Raw genomic sequence first — 15,311 nt, 5'->3', positions numbered from 1 at the left:
AAATTTGTCCCGCGCCGCACTGTTTTGCGTCGCGACCCGCGGGTCCCGCGGGACTCCCGCGGGAGTGCAGACCTCTAATGTGTAGTTTGTATTAAAGGGATACTCCACTTTAAAATGAAAATTCTGTCATCATATGCTCACCCTCATGTTGTTTCAAACCTGTATGAATTTCTTTCTTCTGCTGAACAGAAAGGAAGATATTTAGAAGAATATCAGTAACCAGACAGTTTCTGGTCTGGACTTCCATAGTAGGAAAAAATATATACTATGGAAGTCAATGATACCAGAAACTGTCTGGTTACTGATATTCTTCTAAATATCTTCCTTTCTGTTCAGCAGAAGAAAGAAATTCATACAGGTTTGAAACAACATGAGGGTGATAATTAGGGTGGTCCTTATCAAGTCCAATTTTTTTTTTTTTTTTTTTGCAAAATGTTAGTGTCTTAACCTCTTAAACTGTTCCTTTTAACTTCAAAATTAGAAATATGCAAAAATGTTGACAAAAAATATATATTTAGAGGTAGCTCAATCATGTGGAAGATTGCCTATGTTAAGCTGTGTGGCGGTATTGTGATATGCAAGTAATATTAAAAGTTGCTGCAAATGAACTACATTTTATTGAAATCAAAGCAACACTGACGTAACAACAATGACAACAATCTCAAAAAATGCACAAAGTTTTCAACAATCCCTCATTTCTGATCCTCAGCAGCCAGTGCTGACTTTTTGCAGTCTGGATAGATCCGTTGGTGATCTTCCACCACATGAAGGAGAAACTGCAGTTGTTCTTCAGAGTGTGTGATATAGCCACTGTATTCTTGAATCAGAGCCACTCCTCTCTCGGCGTGATCATTGACTACTTTCATTGCATGGTTGCCTGTGCCTCCTGATAATCTGCTTGATTTGGCCAAAGTTCCGGGTAAATTTCAAGGAACGTAATGTAATTTTTTAAATAAAAAAATGTTCTCTAAACCCAAACAATAACCAAGGTGATCATCAATAGAAATATGTATTGATTCCACCAGGAAAGGTAAATCTGCTAAACCGGGTCATGGATGGATTTAGTGGATTTAGTTTCTACAATAAGTAAACTGAGATATGTATCCAAAATACATATTTAGGAATATATGGTGCATTAGATGCTTTTATGGAGATTTTTATGGAATTTTACTAGCCAGGTACAATACCAAATCAAATGATCTGTTTTTACGAAAACCATCAAAATCTCAGAGTTTAAAGCTATTGAGCTACCAGTAATTATTATGTTACTGCCATAAAAATTGGCATGCTGTATTTTCTTATATAAAGGAACAATTTGAAGGGTTAAGAGCATGACAATTGGAGACTTTAAAAATAAGGACCACCCTAGTGAGAATATGATGACAGAATTTTCATTTTAAAGTGGAGTATCCCTTTAATACCGCGTTCAACAAATAATGTAAAGGTTAAATAATAATTCACTTAGACTTTAGAAGCAATTGCGACTTTATTTCACACAATTCTGACTTTATATCTTGCAATTCTGACTTTATAACACGCAATTGTGACTTTATTTCACGCAATTGCGACTTTAATTCACGCAATTCTGACTTTACAACACGCAATAGGGACTTTATTTCACGCAATTCTGACTTTATATCTTGCAATTCTGAGAAATAAAGTCATGTAAAGAGATGTAAACTCGCAATGTGAGATAAAAAGTCGCGATTATCTTTTAAAATGTTTTATTTTGTGTCGGAAACAAGCTTCCATACCTCCTGGCCTCTTCCTCCCATCCATCCTCCCTGACGCGTACGTTACGGTAGGGCCGGCCCAGCTATCGATAGGCGCCGGCGGTTCCGCGGTAGCCTACTCCTGAGAAAACGTTTTGGAAAAGACGGGCTATGGACCCAACCAACTCTATAGGAGGGGAGGGGAAAACTCCCTCACATGGTACAACCCATGCAGAGGCTGCGCGCTGCGGCTGCGGTGTCAGAATGCGGAACGTGTGTAGCCTAATGTAACTAATGTGACAAATGTGAAAAAATTTAATAAAAATCCTCGACCGGCCCAAAAGTGAAGCGGCCCACCGGGAATTCTCCCGATTCTCCCGATTACCCACCCCGGGCCTGGGGACTCTATACTGTCAAAGAACAGCATCCTTCGGATGAAGCGTTAAACCGAGGCCCTGACTCTCTGTGGTCATTAAAAAATACCAGGATGTCCTTTGGAAAAAAAAAGAGTAGGATTGTAACCCCGGCATCCTGGCCAAATTTGCCCATTGGCCTCTATCCATCATGGCCTAATAATCATCCCCATAAATCATCCTAATTTGGATGAATCATCCCCCTAATCACCCCCACCCTTCTATGTAAAGCGCTTTGAGTACCCAGAAAAGCGTTTTAATGTAACAAATTATTATTATTCTTTCATACCTCATATATTTGTGGGTTATCTGGATTTAACTGATTATGATTTGACTCGATCCTTATTGTTTTATCTTTTTTCAGAGTTGTCAGAGCAGTGCAGTTCTGTTCAGGAGGAGGTTTATTTACAGTAAACTGGATTAGATGAGAATAATTATGCTCATACTTTCACTGATCAAGTGTTTACAGTGTGATCAGATGATCTGGGTTTATATATTTTACATTTATTAATAATTTTACAATTAACAATACCTTTTTTTAATAAAATGATACATTTTATTGAAAGATCATTTTGATAGTAATAATATAAATGATTTATGTGACACTAGAATAAGAACTTAATGACTGATTTCCATCAACACAAATAGAGCTTGGGAAAAGCACAGATACACACCGTCACTCATCGTGACTCACAAACACACACTGTCTTTATCTTCCTGTCTTTCTGAGGATTCCTTACACACATTTATTCTGACATTATTTCACTGACAGAAGAAGAAAACTGAGGTTCTGTGATAATATTAGTCCCGTGCGAATTGGCATCTCTGTGATTTGGCGGGGGTCGTATATAATATTTTTTCAAGGTTTTTGTTTCCTGTGCGCCTTTTTATCCATCTTTCGCGAAGAATGGAGGCTGTGTTGGAGTGTTTTGATAGTATTTTGGGTGCTGGGTCATATTGCTATACACCATACAACCATGCAGAAAGAGAAAGCTGAAAACCATCAGAAAAGCTAAAACAAAAAGAATGATTAGATGGAGATGGATGGCATGTATAGCAACATGTGGCGAAGAACATTCTTCTGTTTATGATATTTAATACAGCTAGACCTATAATAACAAGACATTTCCAAGCAATAGCCTATTTACATCATATCTGGGAGATACGTCAGTAAATTTGAGTAAAATCACAGGCTTCGCTCATCCCATGCGATAACACAAAATTCAGATGTAGGGGTGGGGGGGAATCACTCCTAATCCCCAGATAATACCAATCCAGTGCGAATAGGGCTTAAGGCGAACTGCACAGTTTTTTGCCCTGAAGGTGGCAACCCTATCAACACAGTTTCACTGATGATTCAAAATCATCCCAAAACCCAGGATTAACCCAAAACCCAGGATAGAGTGTGTGAGTGAATGTGGTCTGGACTGTGTGTATGAGGCTCATTGTGTCAGAGACGTTGTAGAAGGACAGAGTTCCTGCACTGTGATCCACATACACTCCTATTCTCCTGCTGATGGGCTTTACAGGGAGTTTAGTCTTTATCTTGTTGTGTCTGAATGAGTAACTGGAGGGAGTGCAGAACAAACTCCAGGACTGATCATTACGTCCAAACACACACTCATCACCGTCCCCCTTCCTGCTGATGCTCTTATATGACACTGATATATACACTGCACCACTCCACTCAATCTCCCAGTAACAACATCCACACACACTCTCTCTACACAACACCTGAGGCACATCATCAAATCTGCCTGGATGATCAGGATACGACTGAAGCTTTGGGTAAGTGTTAGTAATCACTCTGTTCCTCTCAGACAGACTGAGGCGTTTATTCACTGTGTTCAGATCCAGAGTGAACTGATGAGAATCTGATGGAGAGAAAACACAGAATCAGGAATTATGAATCATCTGTCTGATATCCTGTGCAAATCATCATTATCATCATCCATCAAGACATTTTTTGGATCAAATAAATGCAGCCTTGGTGAGCAGAAGAGACTTCTTTCATAAACATCAAAAACCTTTGTTACGTACGCTATACGGAGGAATGCTTGTTGTATATGTGTATGTGTGGTTAGGCTGTTTTGTGTGTTTCGGGTTTCATTGGAGCCACAGCCTATAATTTTTTCACCAGGGAAGATGATGCCCCAGTTCACTCTGCCAGTCTCCTCATGTCACCCTGTTTAAACACCAGCATCTCCTCTCCTCAGCTGTTTGCTCACTCTGCTGTTTGCTCGATTGCTGCTGCTTGTTGCTCTGTTTTGTGATTATCACTAGCCGCGTTTCCATTACCCTCTGAAGGGGGTGGATTGGAATCCACTGCTGCTTCAATGTATAGTAATGAGTGATTATAATAAAGGTATTAAAGGAGAAGTTCACTTTTAAAATGAAAATTCTGTCATCATATACTCACCCTCATGTTGTTTCAAAGCTGTATGAATTTCTTTCTTCTGCTGAACAGAAAGGAAGATATTTAGAAGAATGTCAGTAACCAGACAGTTTTTGGGTCCCATTGACTTCCATAGTAGGAAAAAAATATACTATGGAAGTCAATGGGACCCAAAAACTGTCTGGTTACTGATATTCTTCTAAATATCTTCCTTTGTGTTCAGCAGAAGAAAGAAATTCATACAGCTTTGAAACAACATGAGGGTGAGTATATGATGACAGAATTTTCATTTTAAAAGTGAACTTCTCCTTTAATCAATATTTTACCTTCTAAATATCAAATGAGTTGAATGACTTCTCTGGAGATTTTACTTTGTTATAGAAGTTACCAGTGTGATTACTGAAATGTTCTTTTCATGTATTCTTTAAAGGAGAACTTGGTAACTTTTTTAACTAAATAAAACTGTCTAGAATTCATTTGGATGGTTAAACAACCTGTTCTGGTGATATTGGTGACTTTCCCCGCTCCCCCCAGCGTTCCCAGGCGGAAAACCAACCTTGCAACTTGGGGACTACCGTCCCGGCAAGATAGAAATTGGAAGTCTAGTGAGAAGCGAGAACGAGAACGAGCGCGAAACACGAATTGCTTTACGGCAATTCGACATAAACACACAAGCGTGTATGATGTATTACCCTATTTTTTACAGTCTATGTGTATTACCCACCTCGGTAGACATAGCTCCACACGATACAGTTGGCTTGCTCCGATCAAAACAAACGCACATGAGCAGCGGTAGAGAGGGGGAGGGGGCCGCCGCAAGTGAGTTTTTTACGACCGTGTTGTGAAATATACGCCCCCCCACAGCTGTAGGGGGAGCTCGTGGGGAAAACATGCGACAACAAAAGGAAAAATCAGTGAAGAAGTGACTAGAGTTCGCTAGAGTTGCCGAGTTCTCCTTTAATGTCAGTATTTGATATTTGAATGCAGTAACATTGCTTGCCTATTTATCCCAGCTTCCAGAAATTAAATAGGGACTGGTTTTGTGTTTGAGAAAGGTCTTCAACATTTTAAAACACATAGGGGTCATTGAAGCCAATAGTTTAAGGGACCATTTCTTTGTTAAAGCCTTACTTAGACTAAAATGTATCCTTCCTTGAGAAATAACGCATTATCTTGATGTTTTGAGATGAGACTCCTGTTTATAGTTAAAGCCTGGCCAAATCCAACCTGGGAAAAGATGTGTGTCGGTGTGTGTGTTAGTCTTCTTGCTTACAGGTTAAGGAACCACTGGCATTATTGGAGATTGACTGAGTTGTTGTTCGGGACATGCTGGCACCCAGCAACCCAAATCTGCGGCCTGGAAGGTCACGACGTGCCTAACTTCAGGGTCCGAGTGTCAGCGGCATAATCTATGGAGATATGCTTCAGTCTATCTGTATATGTGTGGAAAATTACTGTTTATGAATTTCTTAGCCAATCAGAATCCTTCAGCCTGTAAGCAATGACGTAGCTTAGACCTTGGAAATGGTATAACTGCTGTGATCTTTGTAACTGTAAGCGGGGCGGCCTACAAACTCCTGTGTGAGTGTTGAAGCTGACTTCTGCTGATGAAACTGCAAACTATCTTCAGTAAAACTTTTCTTCAATTTTTTATAATTCTGACTCCGGGTCTTCTTTCAAACATCTGGTCCTTGGGTCCTAAACTGTTAACCCCTAACACCTCCAAACTGCGCAAATTGAAATTTGCATTAAAAATACACCCAATGGAAACACATCAATTGTAAACACCCAGAAACACCTCATATGTGCCGCTCACGAGTGTCAGGGTCTTTCCTTACCATAAATGCTTGAATAACACACGTCTCCTTCCATTAATAATAATGGGCAGTGCAGTGGCTGGGATATACATAAACCTACTAACATCCGTCGCCATGATTTTTGGAATGACTTATTGCGAGAGGAAAAAATTACATTTTAGTCGCATAACATTGGTTAATGAAAACGCCACCATTTCGCAAAATTTTTTTGTTGACATTTAGAAAAAAAATCGCTACATTTTTGCGCAAATCTGTAATGGAAACGCACCTATTGTTAATAGAGTCCTTGTATACTGTGTGTTAGATATTTGACTGAAACCTTTGTTAGGATTGTGGTTGTAAAGTGTATATTTGCATTTGTACTGTTCTGTCTTCTCAAGTCGCCACGTTGCGTGTGAGGCTGGGAAGGAGGGAGCAGGTAAGTAAGTCACATGACATACATTGTGCACCCCGTAGGACGTCCTGTTGTTTTAAACACAGTAGGTTTAGGAGAGAGTGCCACCCCCTGTTTGTTTTGTTAATCTGATTAATCAGCATAGTTTAGTGAGGATGTTTTTATGTTGAAGATTTTTATTTTCTACATTTTCTTTTGAAAGTTAATTTAGGTGGTAAAACTTAGTTGCGTTTTGCTTTATTTATTTCCTTCCCACCTTGTAATTGTATCGTTATTTGTTCCTTTGTAAATATTGATTTATTTTCACCTTTGGCACTGTACACTTTGGAAATGTTTTTTTTTTTTTTTTGGAGTGTTTGAGTTTTCCCAGTATCCTTTTCTTTAATTGCCCAACCCTCATTTTGAGACACACAGACACTTCTTTTAATGTTATACTCTCGTTTACCCCTAGACAAATATCAAATAACACCTAAGGAACGTAACAACCTTACTGACCCCAAACTTTTGATTGGTGGTGTGTATTATATATTTTTATTTATAATATATTGTGGCGAGCAGGACGAGGCCGAGGGTCGTGAGAGTGGTGTGATGAGCGTATCGTATCTCACCGAGGAGCTTCGAAAGGAAGGATAAAAGGAGGAGCGACGACAGTGAAGGATGAGACAGGACCAGGCCTGGACTTTTATGTTATCTTTTGTTTATATGTCGCTGTGAGGGCTACCGCCTTTACTTTCGCTTTGTTGTTGGTTTATTTTTAGAATTATTAAAGTTTGTTAAATGTTCGTCGGTTACCGCCTCCTTCTTCCCATAACAACATACCTTTCCTACATATATATTTTGGTGTATATTATTATTATTATCATTATTATTATTATTATTATTATTAACTATATATAATGTAAAAAGCATTTCATTGAATTACACATAACAGATTTGACTGGATAGTTCAAACATCATTATCATTAGATTCACACGGATAAAAAAAAGCCATGTGAATAGAAATTAAATTAATGAGTGTTAAATAAACATTTTATAAATTTGGCACTGAAATCTTAATGATGTAGCTTATCACACATTGCAGCCAATCAGCAAACAAGAAGCATTTATATTAATCTTTCCAATGGAAAACAAGAACAAGAAAAAAAAAAACATATCAAAAAATATCAAAAGTTGTTTTCACAGGAAGTTCAGCAGCTGCGCTACAGAAAGCTGAAAGTAACACTGAAGTAAATAGCCTTTGCTATGGAAGTGAGACACCATCTATTCTGGCCATCATGTCATCATCATTATCATTATGTCCCATAAACCCCTCTTAGGAGGTCGTTGGGGCACCACAGACATTCTATTGACTATTATAATCTGGCCACATTGGTGTAAACTGGCAGGTCGTACACTGTCTACACTGGACGCCAAATCACCGACAGTAAAAGCACACAGTACCCATTATAATCAATGACACTGGACGTGCTGATGCTCAGAGGTTTTCTGCTTGTTTTCTTAGTGACATTTGTAGGCTTTGACTTACATTGTAGAAAGTCGTTGCTGGTTCTGGGAACAATGTTGGTGAATGTGACTGTGGAAATCAACAGACATGAAGAGTGTGATTATCATGTCAAGAGAAAATGATCCCTGCATCCGTTCCTAAGACATTTCTAATATGATCTTCTACATGATATGAGATGATGGAGGATAATCATTTCTGAGAGCAGAATCTCCAGGACTTTACCTCTGTCAGAGATCTTCTTCAGCTCCTCTTTACAGAAATCCTCCAGTTTGTCTTTCAGCTGACGGACAGATTCTCTCACGCCATCAAAAGAGGAGAGAGAACTGAAGGGATTGTCATTTACGTCTGTAGATTCACAAGGATCTGAGAGAGACTGGAAACTCTACAGAAATCAGAAATAAAATATCTCATCACCTCCACACTTCATCAATAACCTGCACTACTGTCAGATTTGTGCGGCTCTTGTTGATCTTTAGTAACTCTCCTCAATCCAGCACTTTCACAGCATCAGCTTCATTCTTCTCATATTCATTATATCATGTTACAGCTATAAGTTCTTGCTTTTGACACTTACACTTATGTGAACGTTTTAGGAAAACTCTTGAATGATCAAACATCTGGCAATAACATAAATATAACAGATCAAGTGCATCAATTGCGTCACATGGCAGAGTTGAGTAGATTTGATCAGGAAAAGCAGTTCAAAAGCAATGAGTAGATTGAACATTATTTCTAACTTTTGAGCAGTTAGTGGCTCTGAAATTCACAAGGACTCTAAGGACATGATCCCAAGGTCAGGTTTTGTGGTTTTAAATACGCTGAAGCATTGCTAATATACAGCCTCAGTTCCTGCTTGAGGACTTCACTGTCAAATTAATTTCATGTGTTAAAGGCAAACAATTATGAAAATACTGTCAATTGTGTCAAGTTTGAAGATCATCTGATGCAACTTTGGAGAACATTACTAAACTTGCTACCATCACTAGTCCACTGATTTCACCATGATGTCAGAATTCAGGGAAAAAAAGGAGGTAAAAAAGTTCAAATGTGTGTTAACGCTTGGTGTCTGGAAGCTGAATATATCTTTCAGAAAAAAAGAGTTTTTCTAAGAGATTTCCAGAGCTGAACTGTATTTGTAAGTGTATCTCTTTCAAAAGAAGAAGATCAGATGGGAGTCTAACTGATGATTATATAATAACCGAACACACAGATCAACACTTCAGTCAACGGCTCATTCTGCTCTCATGAAATGTTTCTCTGTGTGTCTCTTGCTCAAGTCCACTATGATCCTGTTCTGCTAGATCTCTGTTACCTGCAGGAAATGGATGTGATCCTGTGTGTGTGAAAGCTGCTCCAGCTCAGCGTCTCTCCTCCTCAGATCATTGATCTCCTGCTCCAGTTGCTCCAGTCGTCCTTCAGCTCGACTCACTGCAGTCTTTTCCTGATCTCTGAGCCGCTGTGTCGCCTCAGAGCGGCTTCTCTCAATGGAGCGGATGAGCTCAGTGAAGATCCTCTCACTGTCCTCCACTGCTGTCTGTGCAGAGCGCTGTTAGGACACACATCACAATCACACAGTGAGCTTCAGTGAGTCCTGACTGAGACGTCTCAAACTTCTCTTCTTCTCCAGACTCACCTTATGAGACGCCACAGCCTCTCTCAGCTGCTGAAGATCTTTCTCTCTCTGCTGGATCCTTTGCTGGAACGACCTCTGCATCTCCTTCAGCTGGTGCTAAAGGACAAACCAATGACAGGAGAAACATCCCAGAAATCAAGTAAACAGATATCAATCCAGTATCAGTGAAGTGGTGAGATTGAGGTGTTAAAGATCTTGCTTGATACAATTATAGGTTCATTCATAAGTGGCAGTATTATTTCATCATTGCCTAGTTTTATAGGAACAGTTCATTCAGAAATGTAAATTATTTAATTGTTTACTGATCCTCATGTCTTTCCAAACTTCTCTTGCAGAACACAAAAGAAGATATTCTGAAGAATGTCGCTGTTTCTAAAGCCCAAATTAAATATGATGACACGTCAATAACATCAAACCTCACTAGCTCATGCACATCACGACTTGATTTTTTCTTGTCGCTTCAGAAGACGTGAGGTATGTTTGACTCTCTAACCGTGAGGTGGGGTGGGAGGGAAAGAGAGAGGGGACGGTATTGGAAAAGGTCCACAAACCTGGACTCGAACTCGGGTCGCCCGAAGCGCAACGCCGCTGCATGCCGGCGCACTTGCCCATGAGGCTATCGACGTCAACTGAGTAGGTACTTATTTTAAAATAAGTAATTACTTTGTGACTGCTAAAAAAGTATGCTCTTTATAGTATAAATGTAATCCAGATGTACTACATTCACTATGTTGTCATTATCATATGACCTACCAGCGTCAGTTGTGTCACGTCACTTCCACTAACAAATCTTCTCCCATGGTCTCATAAAGTGTCCACTGTATCCACACTTCATAATCTCACTGGAAGTAGGAGGTCAACCGGGTACTTTTTGCCTATTCTTTTATGAGTACTGTTTATTAAGACATAGTTTTGTCAAATACTGATTTTCACCTATTATATAGAAGTAAAGTATGTGATTTCGGATGCAGCCTTAGATTTCCCCCCTTGGAGTTATATGGATTTGTTTTATGCCACTTTAATGTCCTTTTTGATGATTGAAACTTTTGGAACCTATTGACTTTCAATATACGGACAGATGAAACATTCCTTAAAATACCTTATTTTGTGTTCCTTAGAAAAATGAAAGTCATACCAGTAAATGATGACTGTTAATTTTTTGGGTGAACTACTGGTTTAAAGGGGTCCTATTATGCTTTTTTTCCCCATGTTCATCTGTCTTAAGTGTGTAATGTTGCTGTTTGAGCATGAAAAAGCTCTGCAAAGCTCCATTTATTATCTATATAAGTGTCACTGTTTCTGAACTCCCTGAAACGCCTCCATTGTAGTCTTGAGTTTTCTTCCGGGAACGGACACATCACAATATTCCTCAATTAATGAATTCCTTCCTAAGGCATATGCTAAATAAAGGGGATGGTTGAGTTAGTAGTGTGTTTTCGTCATGTCCAAGAGACACTGTTTTTACCACCCCAAATCTAAACCCCTTTTATGGCCTTCCTAATACAGACTAACTTGATGGTTAAAATGTACGTTTAACACTATTCCTCAACAGTATACAACCACAATCTTTTGTTGTGTTCTCACTATTTTTATGACAATTGCTTTCTGAACTGTGCAGTTCAATGCAGGTCAGATGTTATAAATGAAGTTACAAACATAGGTTCGGGAGGAGCTTAATCATTCAGTCCTGTCAATCATCATTATGAGCATATATAAGCAGTAGTCATTGCACCATCCCAGCAACAATTTTTCCAGCATCACTCCACTTCTCCATCGCCACCTCCATTTCTCTCATGCTCCCTCTACATACCATTATTGGGGGGTTGAGCTCAAGCCAAGCCTCCGTTGAGGACTGCAAGCCAAGTTCATTTACCATTAACTATTAAGGCTGGATGGGCAGGTGAACTCGAGAAATGACAGTTGTAAGAAAGGTATTAAATAAAAAATCACCACTGTGAAATGTGCTGCATAATTCATGCTTGCGAAGGTGGTTCAGGTTGATCAGCTTGTTCTTCCTGGCTGTCATTATCAGACTCAGGTTTGAACTGATACAGAAAAACTGGTAACACTTTATAATAACTGCACGCTATTAATCATTATTTCATGGCTTGGTTGAATTCTAATGTAGAATGCGGTCTGTTATTTCTTGATAACAGACCGCAGCTAAGTATAACACACCGTTGCCATGAAAAACAGAGCGTTGCTATGGACGCAGGATTCTAACCATAGAGACGGAACAGACTATTTTATTTAGCGGAAGCAATACAATCATTTTTAAATCAATAAACTCCTTTTTAAATCAATATTTTGTGTCAAATTATTGATTTATTTGGTAGGTAGCCATGTAATAAGCGGGATAATGTAGAGCGAGGCGGTTGTTATAGCGAATACAACCCCTTCAGGCTGATTCAAGACCCCTCCGCTTCGCGTCGGAGTCCTGATCCTCCGTTTCATGTCGGAGTCCTGATCAGCCTGTCGGGGTTGTATTCGCTATAACAACCGCCTTGCTCTACATTATCCCTTACTTAATAAGCAGTTTATAAATACAGTTATAAATGCTGAATTATTGATTTAAAAGCATATCTATAATGTGTTTAATAATTGTATTTTCATACTTTATTTTTGATCTATTTATCATTTCTAAATGAAGTATTGCATTATTTACAAACCAGTTATTTAGGAGTTGTCAGTGGTTCATACGATCACTTAGAACAGGGTTCACCAATCTCGGTCCTGGAGGGCCGCTGTCCTGCAGAGTTTAGCTCCAACCCCAATTAAACACACCTGAACCAGCTAATCAAGGTCTCACTAGGCATACTAGAATCTTTCAAACAGGTGTGTTGGAGCTGGTTGGAGCTAAACTCTGCAGGGACAGTGGCCCTCCAGGACCGAGATTGGTGAACCCTGACTTAGAAAGTGTAAGTAAATGATTGATAAATTATTAAAATGTATATTCATACATCTTATTATTCAGACATATAGTAATAGTTACTTAGTGTGTTAATAAATGCTTTATTAACATGTTTTTCTACTGTAATGTAGGGTTAATTCAGGTAATTATAAAGCATTTAGTAGTGGTCAGTTAACTATTTTTGTGTGCTCATCTAATGTGAGGACTATTTATGCCTTGTAAAGCGTTTACAAAGGAGATTTAAAGGCTGTTAAATATTAGTATGTTCTGTATCACTGTGTTGTGTTTGTTTCCTTTTTAGAAGATAAATGAGCCTTTAAATCTTATAAATGCTTTACAAGGCATAAATAGTCCTCACTTTAGATGAGCTCACAAAAATAGTTAACTGACCACTACTAAATGCTTTATAACTACCTGAATTTTCTACATTTGCTTACACTTTCTAAGTGATCAATGACAACACCTAAATAACTGTTTTGTAAATAATGCAATACTTCATTTAAAAATGATAAATTGATCATTAATAAATTCTGAAAATACAATTATTAAACACATTATAGATATGCTTATAAATCAAGAATAAAGCATTAATAGCCGTATTTATAAACTGTTTATTAATGTCTTTTAATGCTTTATAAATGATGAATTAACTGTTTACTAATGATTAAGTAATGATTAATATCGTGCAGTTATTATAAAGTGTTACCGAAAAACTGAAGCTACAGTTAGTGTAGTTACAGTAGTGTTTGCAGCGTCTCCGCAGCTGATTCTCGTCGTTTACGGTAAGCCGTGTTACATTTCTGAAGCAATCTAAGCAGTAGACCAATCACAACAGACTGGGACCGGCTGACCAATCAGAGCAGACTGTGATTTTCAGTAGGCGAGTTTTAAAGAAACTGAAACTAAAAAGTAGACATTAAATTATGAAAATGTATTCTAGTAGATCCCATAAACAACATTATGAACCTGTAAATGAGCATAATGCGTCTCTTTAAGTTCATACCTGTTTCTCTGTCCTCTGAGCTGCAGCTGATACAGTGTCGTGGTTTGTATGTTCATCCATCGCACACAGCACACATATACACTTCTGATCAGTGCGGCAGAAAACTTCGAGGACTTTGTCGTGTTTTTGGCAGATCATCTCCTGCAGTCGTCCAGTGGCATCAGTCAGATTGTGTCTCTTTCCTTTAAAGAAACTCTCATGTTGTTCAAGGTGATTCTGACAGTAAGAGTTCAGACACTCCAGACAGGACTTGACGGCTTTGTGTTTTCTTCCAGTACAGACGTCGCACTGCACATCTCCAGCTCCAGCGTAACAGTCAGCAGAAAGTTTAGTCAGCTTCAGTTTCTCCACCATTTCAGCCAGAATGGTGTTTTTAGCTAAAGCAGGTCTTGGCCTGAAGGTCTGTCTGCACTGAGGACAGCTGTAGACTCTCTTCTCATCCTCCTGATCCCAGCAGCCTGTAATACAGATCTTACAGTAACTGTGTCCACAGGGAATGGCCACTAGATCCTTCAGGAGATCCAGACACACAGAACACATAAACTCATCCTGAGTAATTCTGGCTTCTGCCATTTTACTGCATGAATACAGAGACACAAACACACAACAGCTCAACTACACTTCAGTTTCAGTTCACTTGAACTCATGTGTTTCCTGGATCTTTGTTTGAGTGACGTGTGCAAATGTCTGGAAGTCTTTAAAGTCACATATCATAAAACGTCCACTAGATGTCAGTCTCAGACAGACACTCAAAGAATGTAAGTTACAGAGAATCAGGACAACACCATTAATAACTGCAGTAAAACTACATCGTAATTATCACATGTTTTTGGAAGGTGGATTGGAAGATCCTCGCAGCTCTGTAGATCCTCATCTTCAGAAATATTTCTGTAAAGCAGTTTCCTCATTCCTGGTCCTGAAGAGCCTCATTGCTGCTAAGTGTTTAATTTTCATGTGGGTTCCCATACACATTGTGTTTAATCAATCTCATAAACACACTCAAAGAATGTAAGTTACAGAGAAGCCAAGCAACACCCTTAAAAGTTCAGTAATTCTGTATCCTAAATACTACACTAGTACCGCAGGACTGAAAACTGTGTCCAGTTCCTTTAAAGTCACCATGAAATCAAACTACATTTGTTCTTGTTCCAGAGGCCGTTTCACTCAGATATACATCATAATAGCGACGTATCGTATTGACATTAATATATCATGAATGTTTTCACTTTGAGTATCATGAAATATTTTAGTCTTTTCAGAAATTGCTCGTTGAAATCCTGTGTATGTGAAAATTTTGTACATCATGCCAGGCTTGAGATATATAGAAAGTGAGTGACACCATGTTCCCACTGTATAACGGTGAATGACTCACACAAAATGTGTCCTAACAGACACAATGTGTGATAAGATTTCAACAACAAGCAATTAGTCTGAAACTAATATCAATAATTGATTATGAATTAGATTAAAGGAGAAGTTCACCTTAAAATGAAAATTAGCCCATGATTTACTCACCCTCAAGCCATCCT

General features: G+C 38.7%; 3 protein-coding genes across 2 annotated transcripts in view; 1 reads left to right on the top strand and 2 right to left on the bottom strand.

Moving 5' to 3' along the window:
* Positions 1 to 15,311, bottom strand: part of LOC307157334 (uncharacterized protein) — a 180,643-nt gene that overhangs the window by 27,899 nt on the left and 137,433 nt on the right. The gene's annotated exons all lie outside the window — the stretch shown is intronic.
* LOC307157330 (uncharacterized protein) overlaps positions 1 to 15,311 on the top strand; it is a 599,307-nt gene that overhangs the window by 542,308 nt on the left and 41,688 nt on the right.
* Positions 401 to 14,438, bottom strand: LOC307157344 (tripartite motif-containing protein 16-like). Its single transcript, XM_079869231.1, has 6 exons — positions 13,783 to 14,438; positions 9,869 to 9,964; positions 9,548 to 9,781; positions 8,458 to 8,617; positions 8,257 to 8,304; positions 401 to 3,999 (listed from the first exon to the last, which is right to left on the bottom strand). Exons 1-6 carry the CDS (start codon positions 14,353 to 14,355, stop codon positions 3,461 to 3,463), a joined length of 1,650 nt encoding a protein of 549 aa, XP_079725357.1. The 5' UTR covers positions 14,356 to 14,438; the 3' UTR covers positions 401 to 3,460.

Source organism: Squalius cephalus, assembly GCF_949319135.1.
Source record: "Squalius cephalus genome assembly, chromosome: 4".
In the NCBI taxonomy this organism is placed as follows: Eukaryota; Metazoa; Chordata; class Actinopteri; order Cypriniformes; family Leuciscidae; genus Squalius; species Squalius cephalus.
Note: the sequence above shows the minus strand (reverse complement) of the source record. Positions and strands in the feature narration are given on the sequence as shown.

Bases quoted from the DNA above. Each gene is read 5' to 3' on its own strand.
- LOC307157344 (XM_079869231.1), bottom strand. From the start codon at position 14,355: ATGGCAGAAGCCAGAATTACTCAGGATGAGTTTATGTGTTCTGTGTGT. The intron at 8,305-8,457 runs GTAAAGTCCTGG...TGATTTCCACAG, and splicing joins GAAGAAGATCTCTGACAGAG to TCACATTCACCAACATTGTT. The intron at 4,000-8,256 runs GTAAGTCAAAGC...TCTCTCCATCAG, and splicing joins CAGCAACGACTTTCTACAAT to ATTCTCATCAGTTCACTCTG.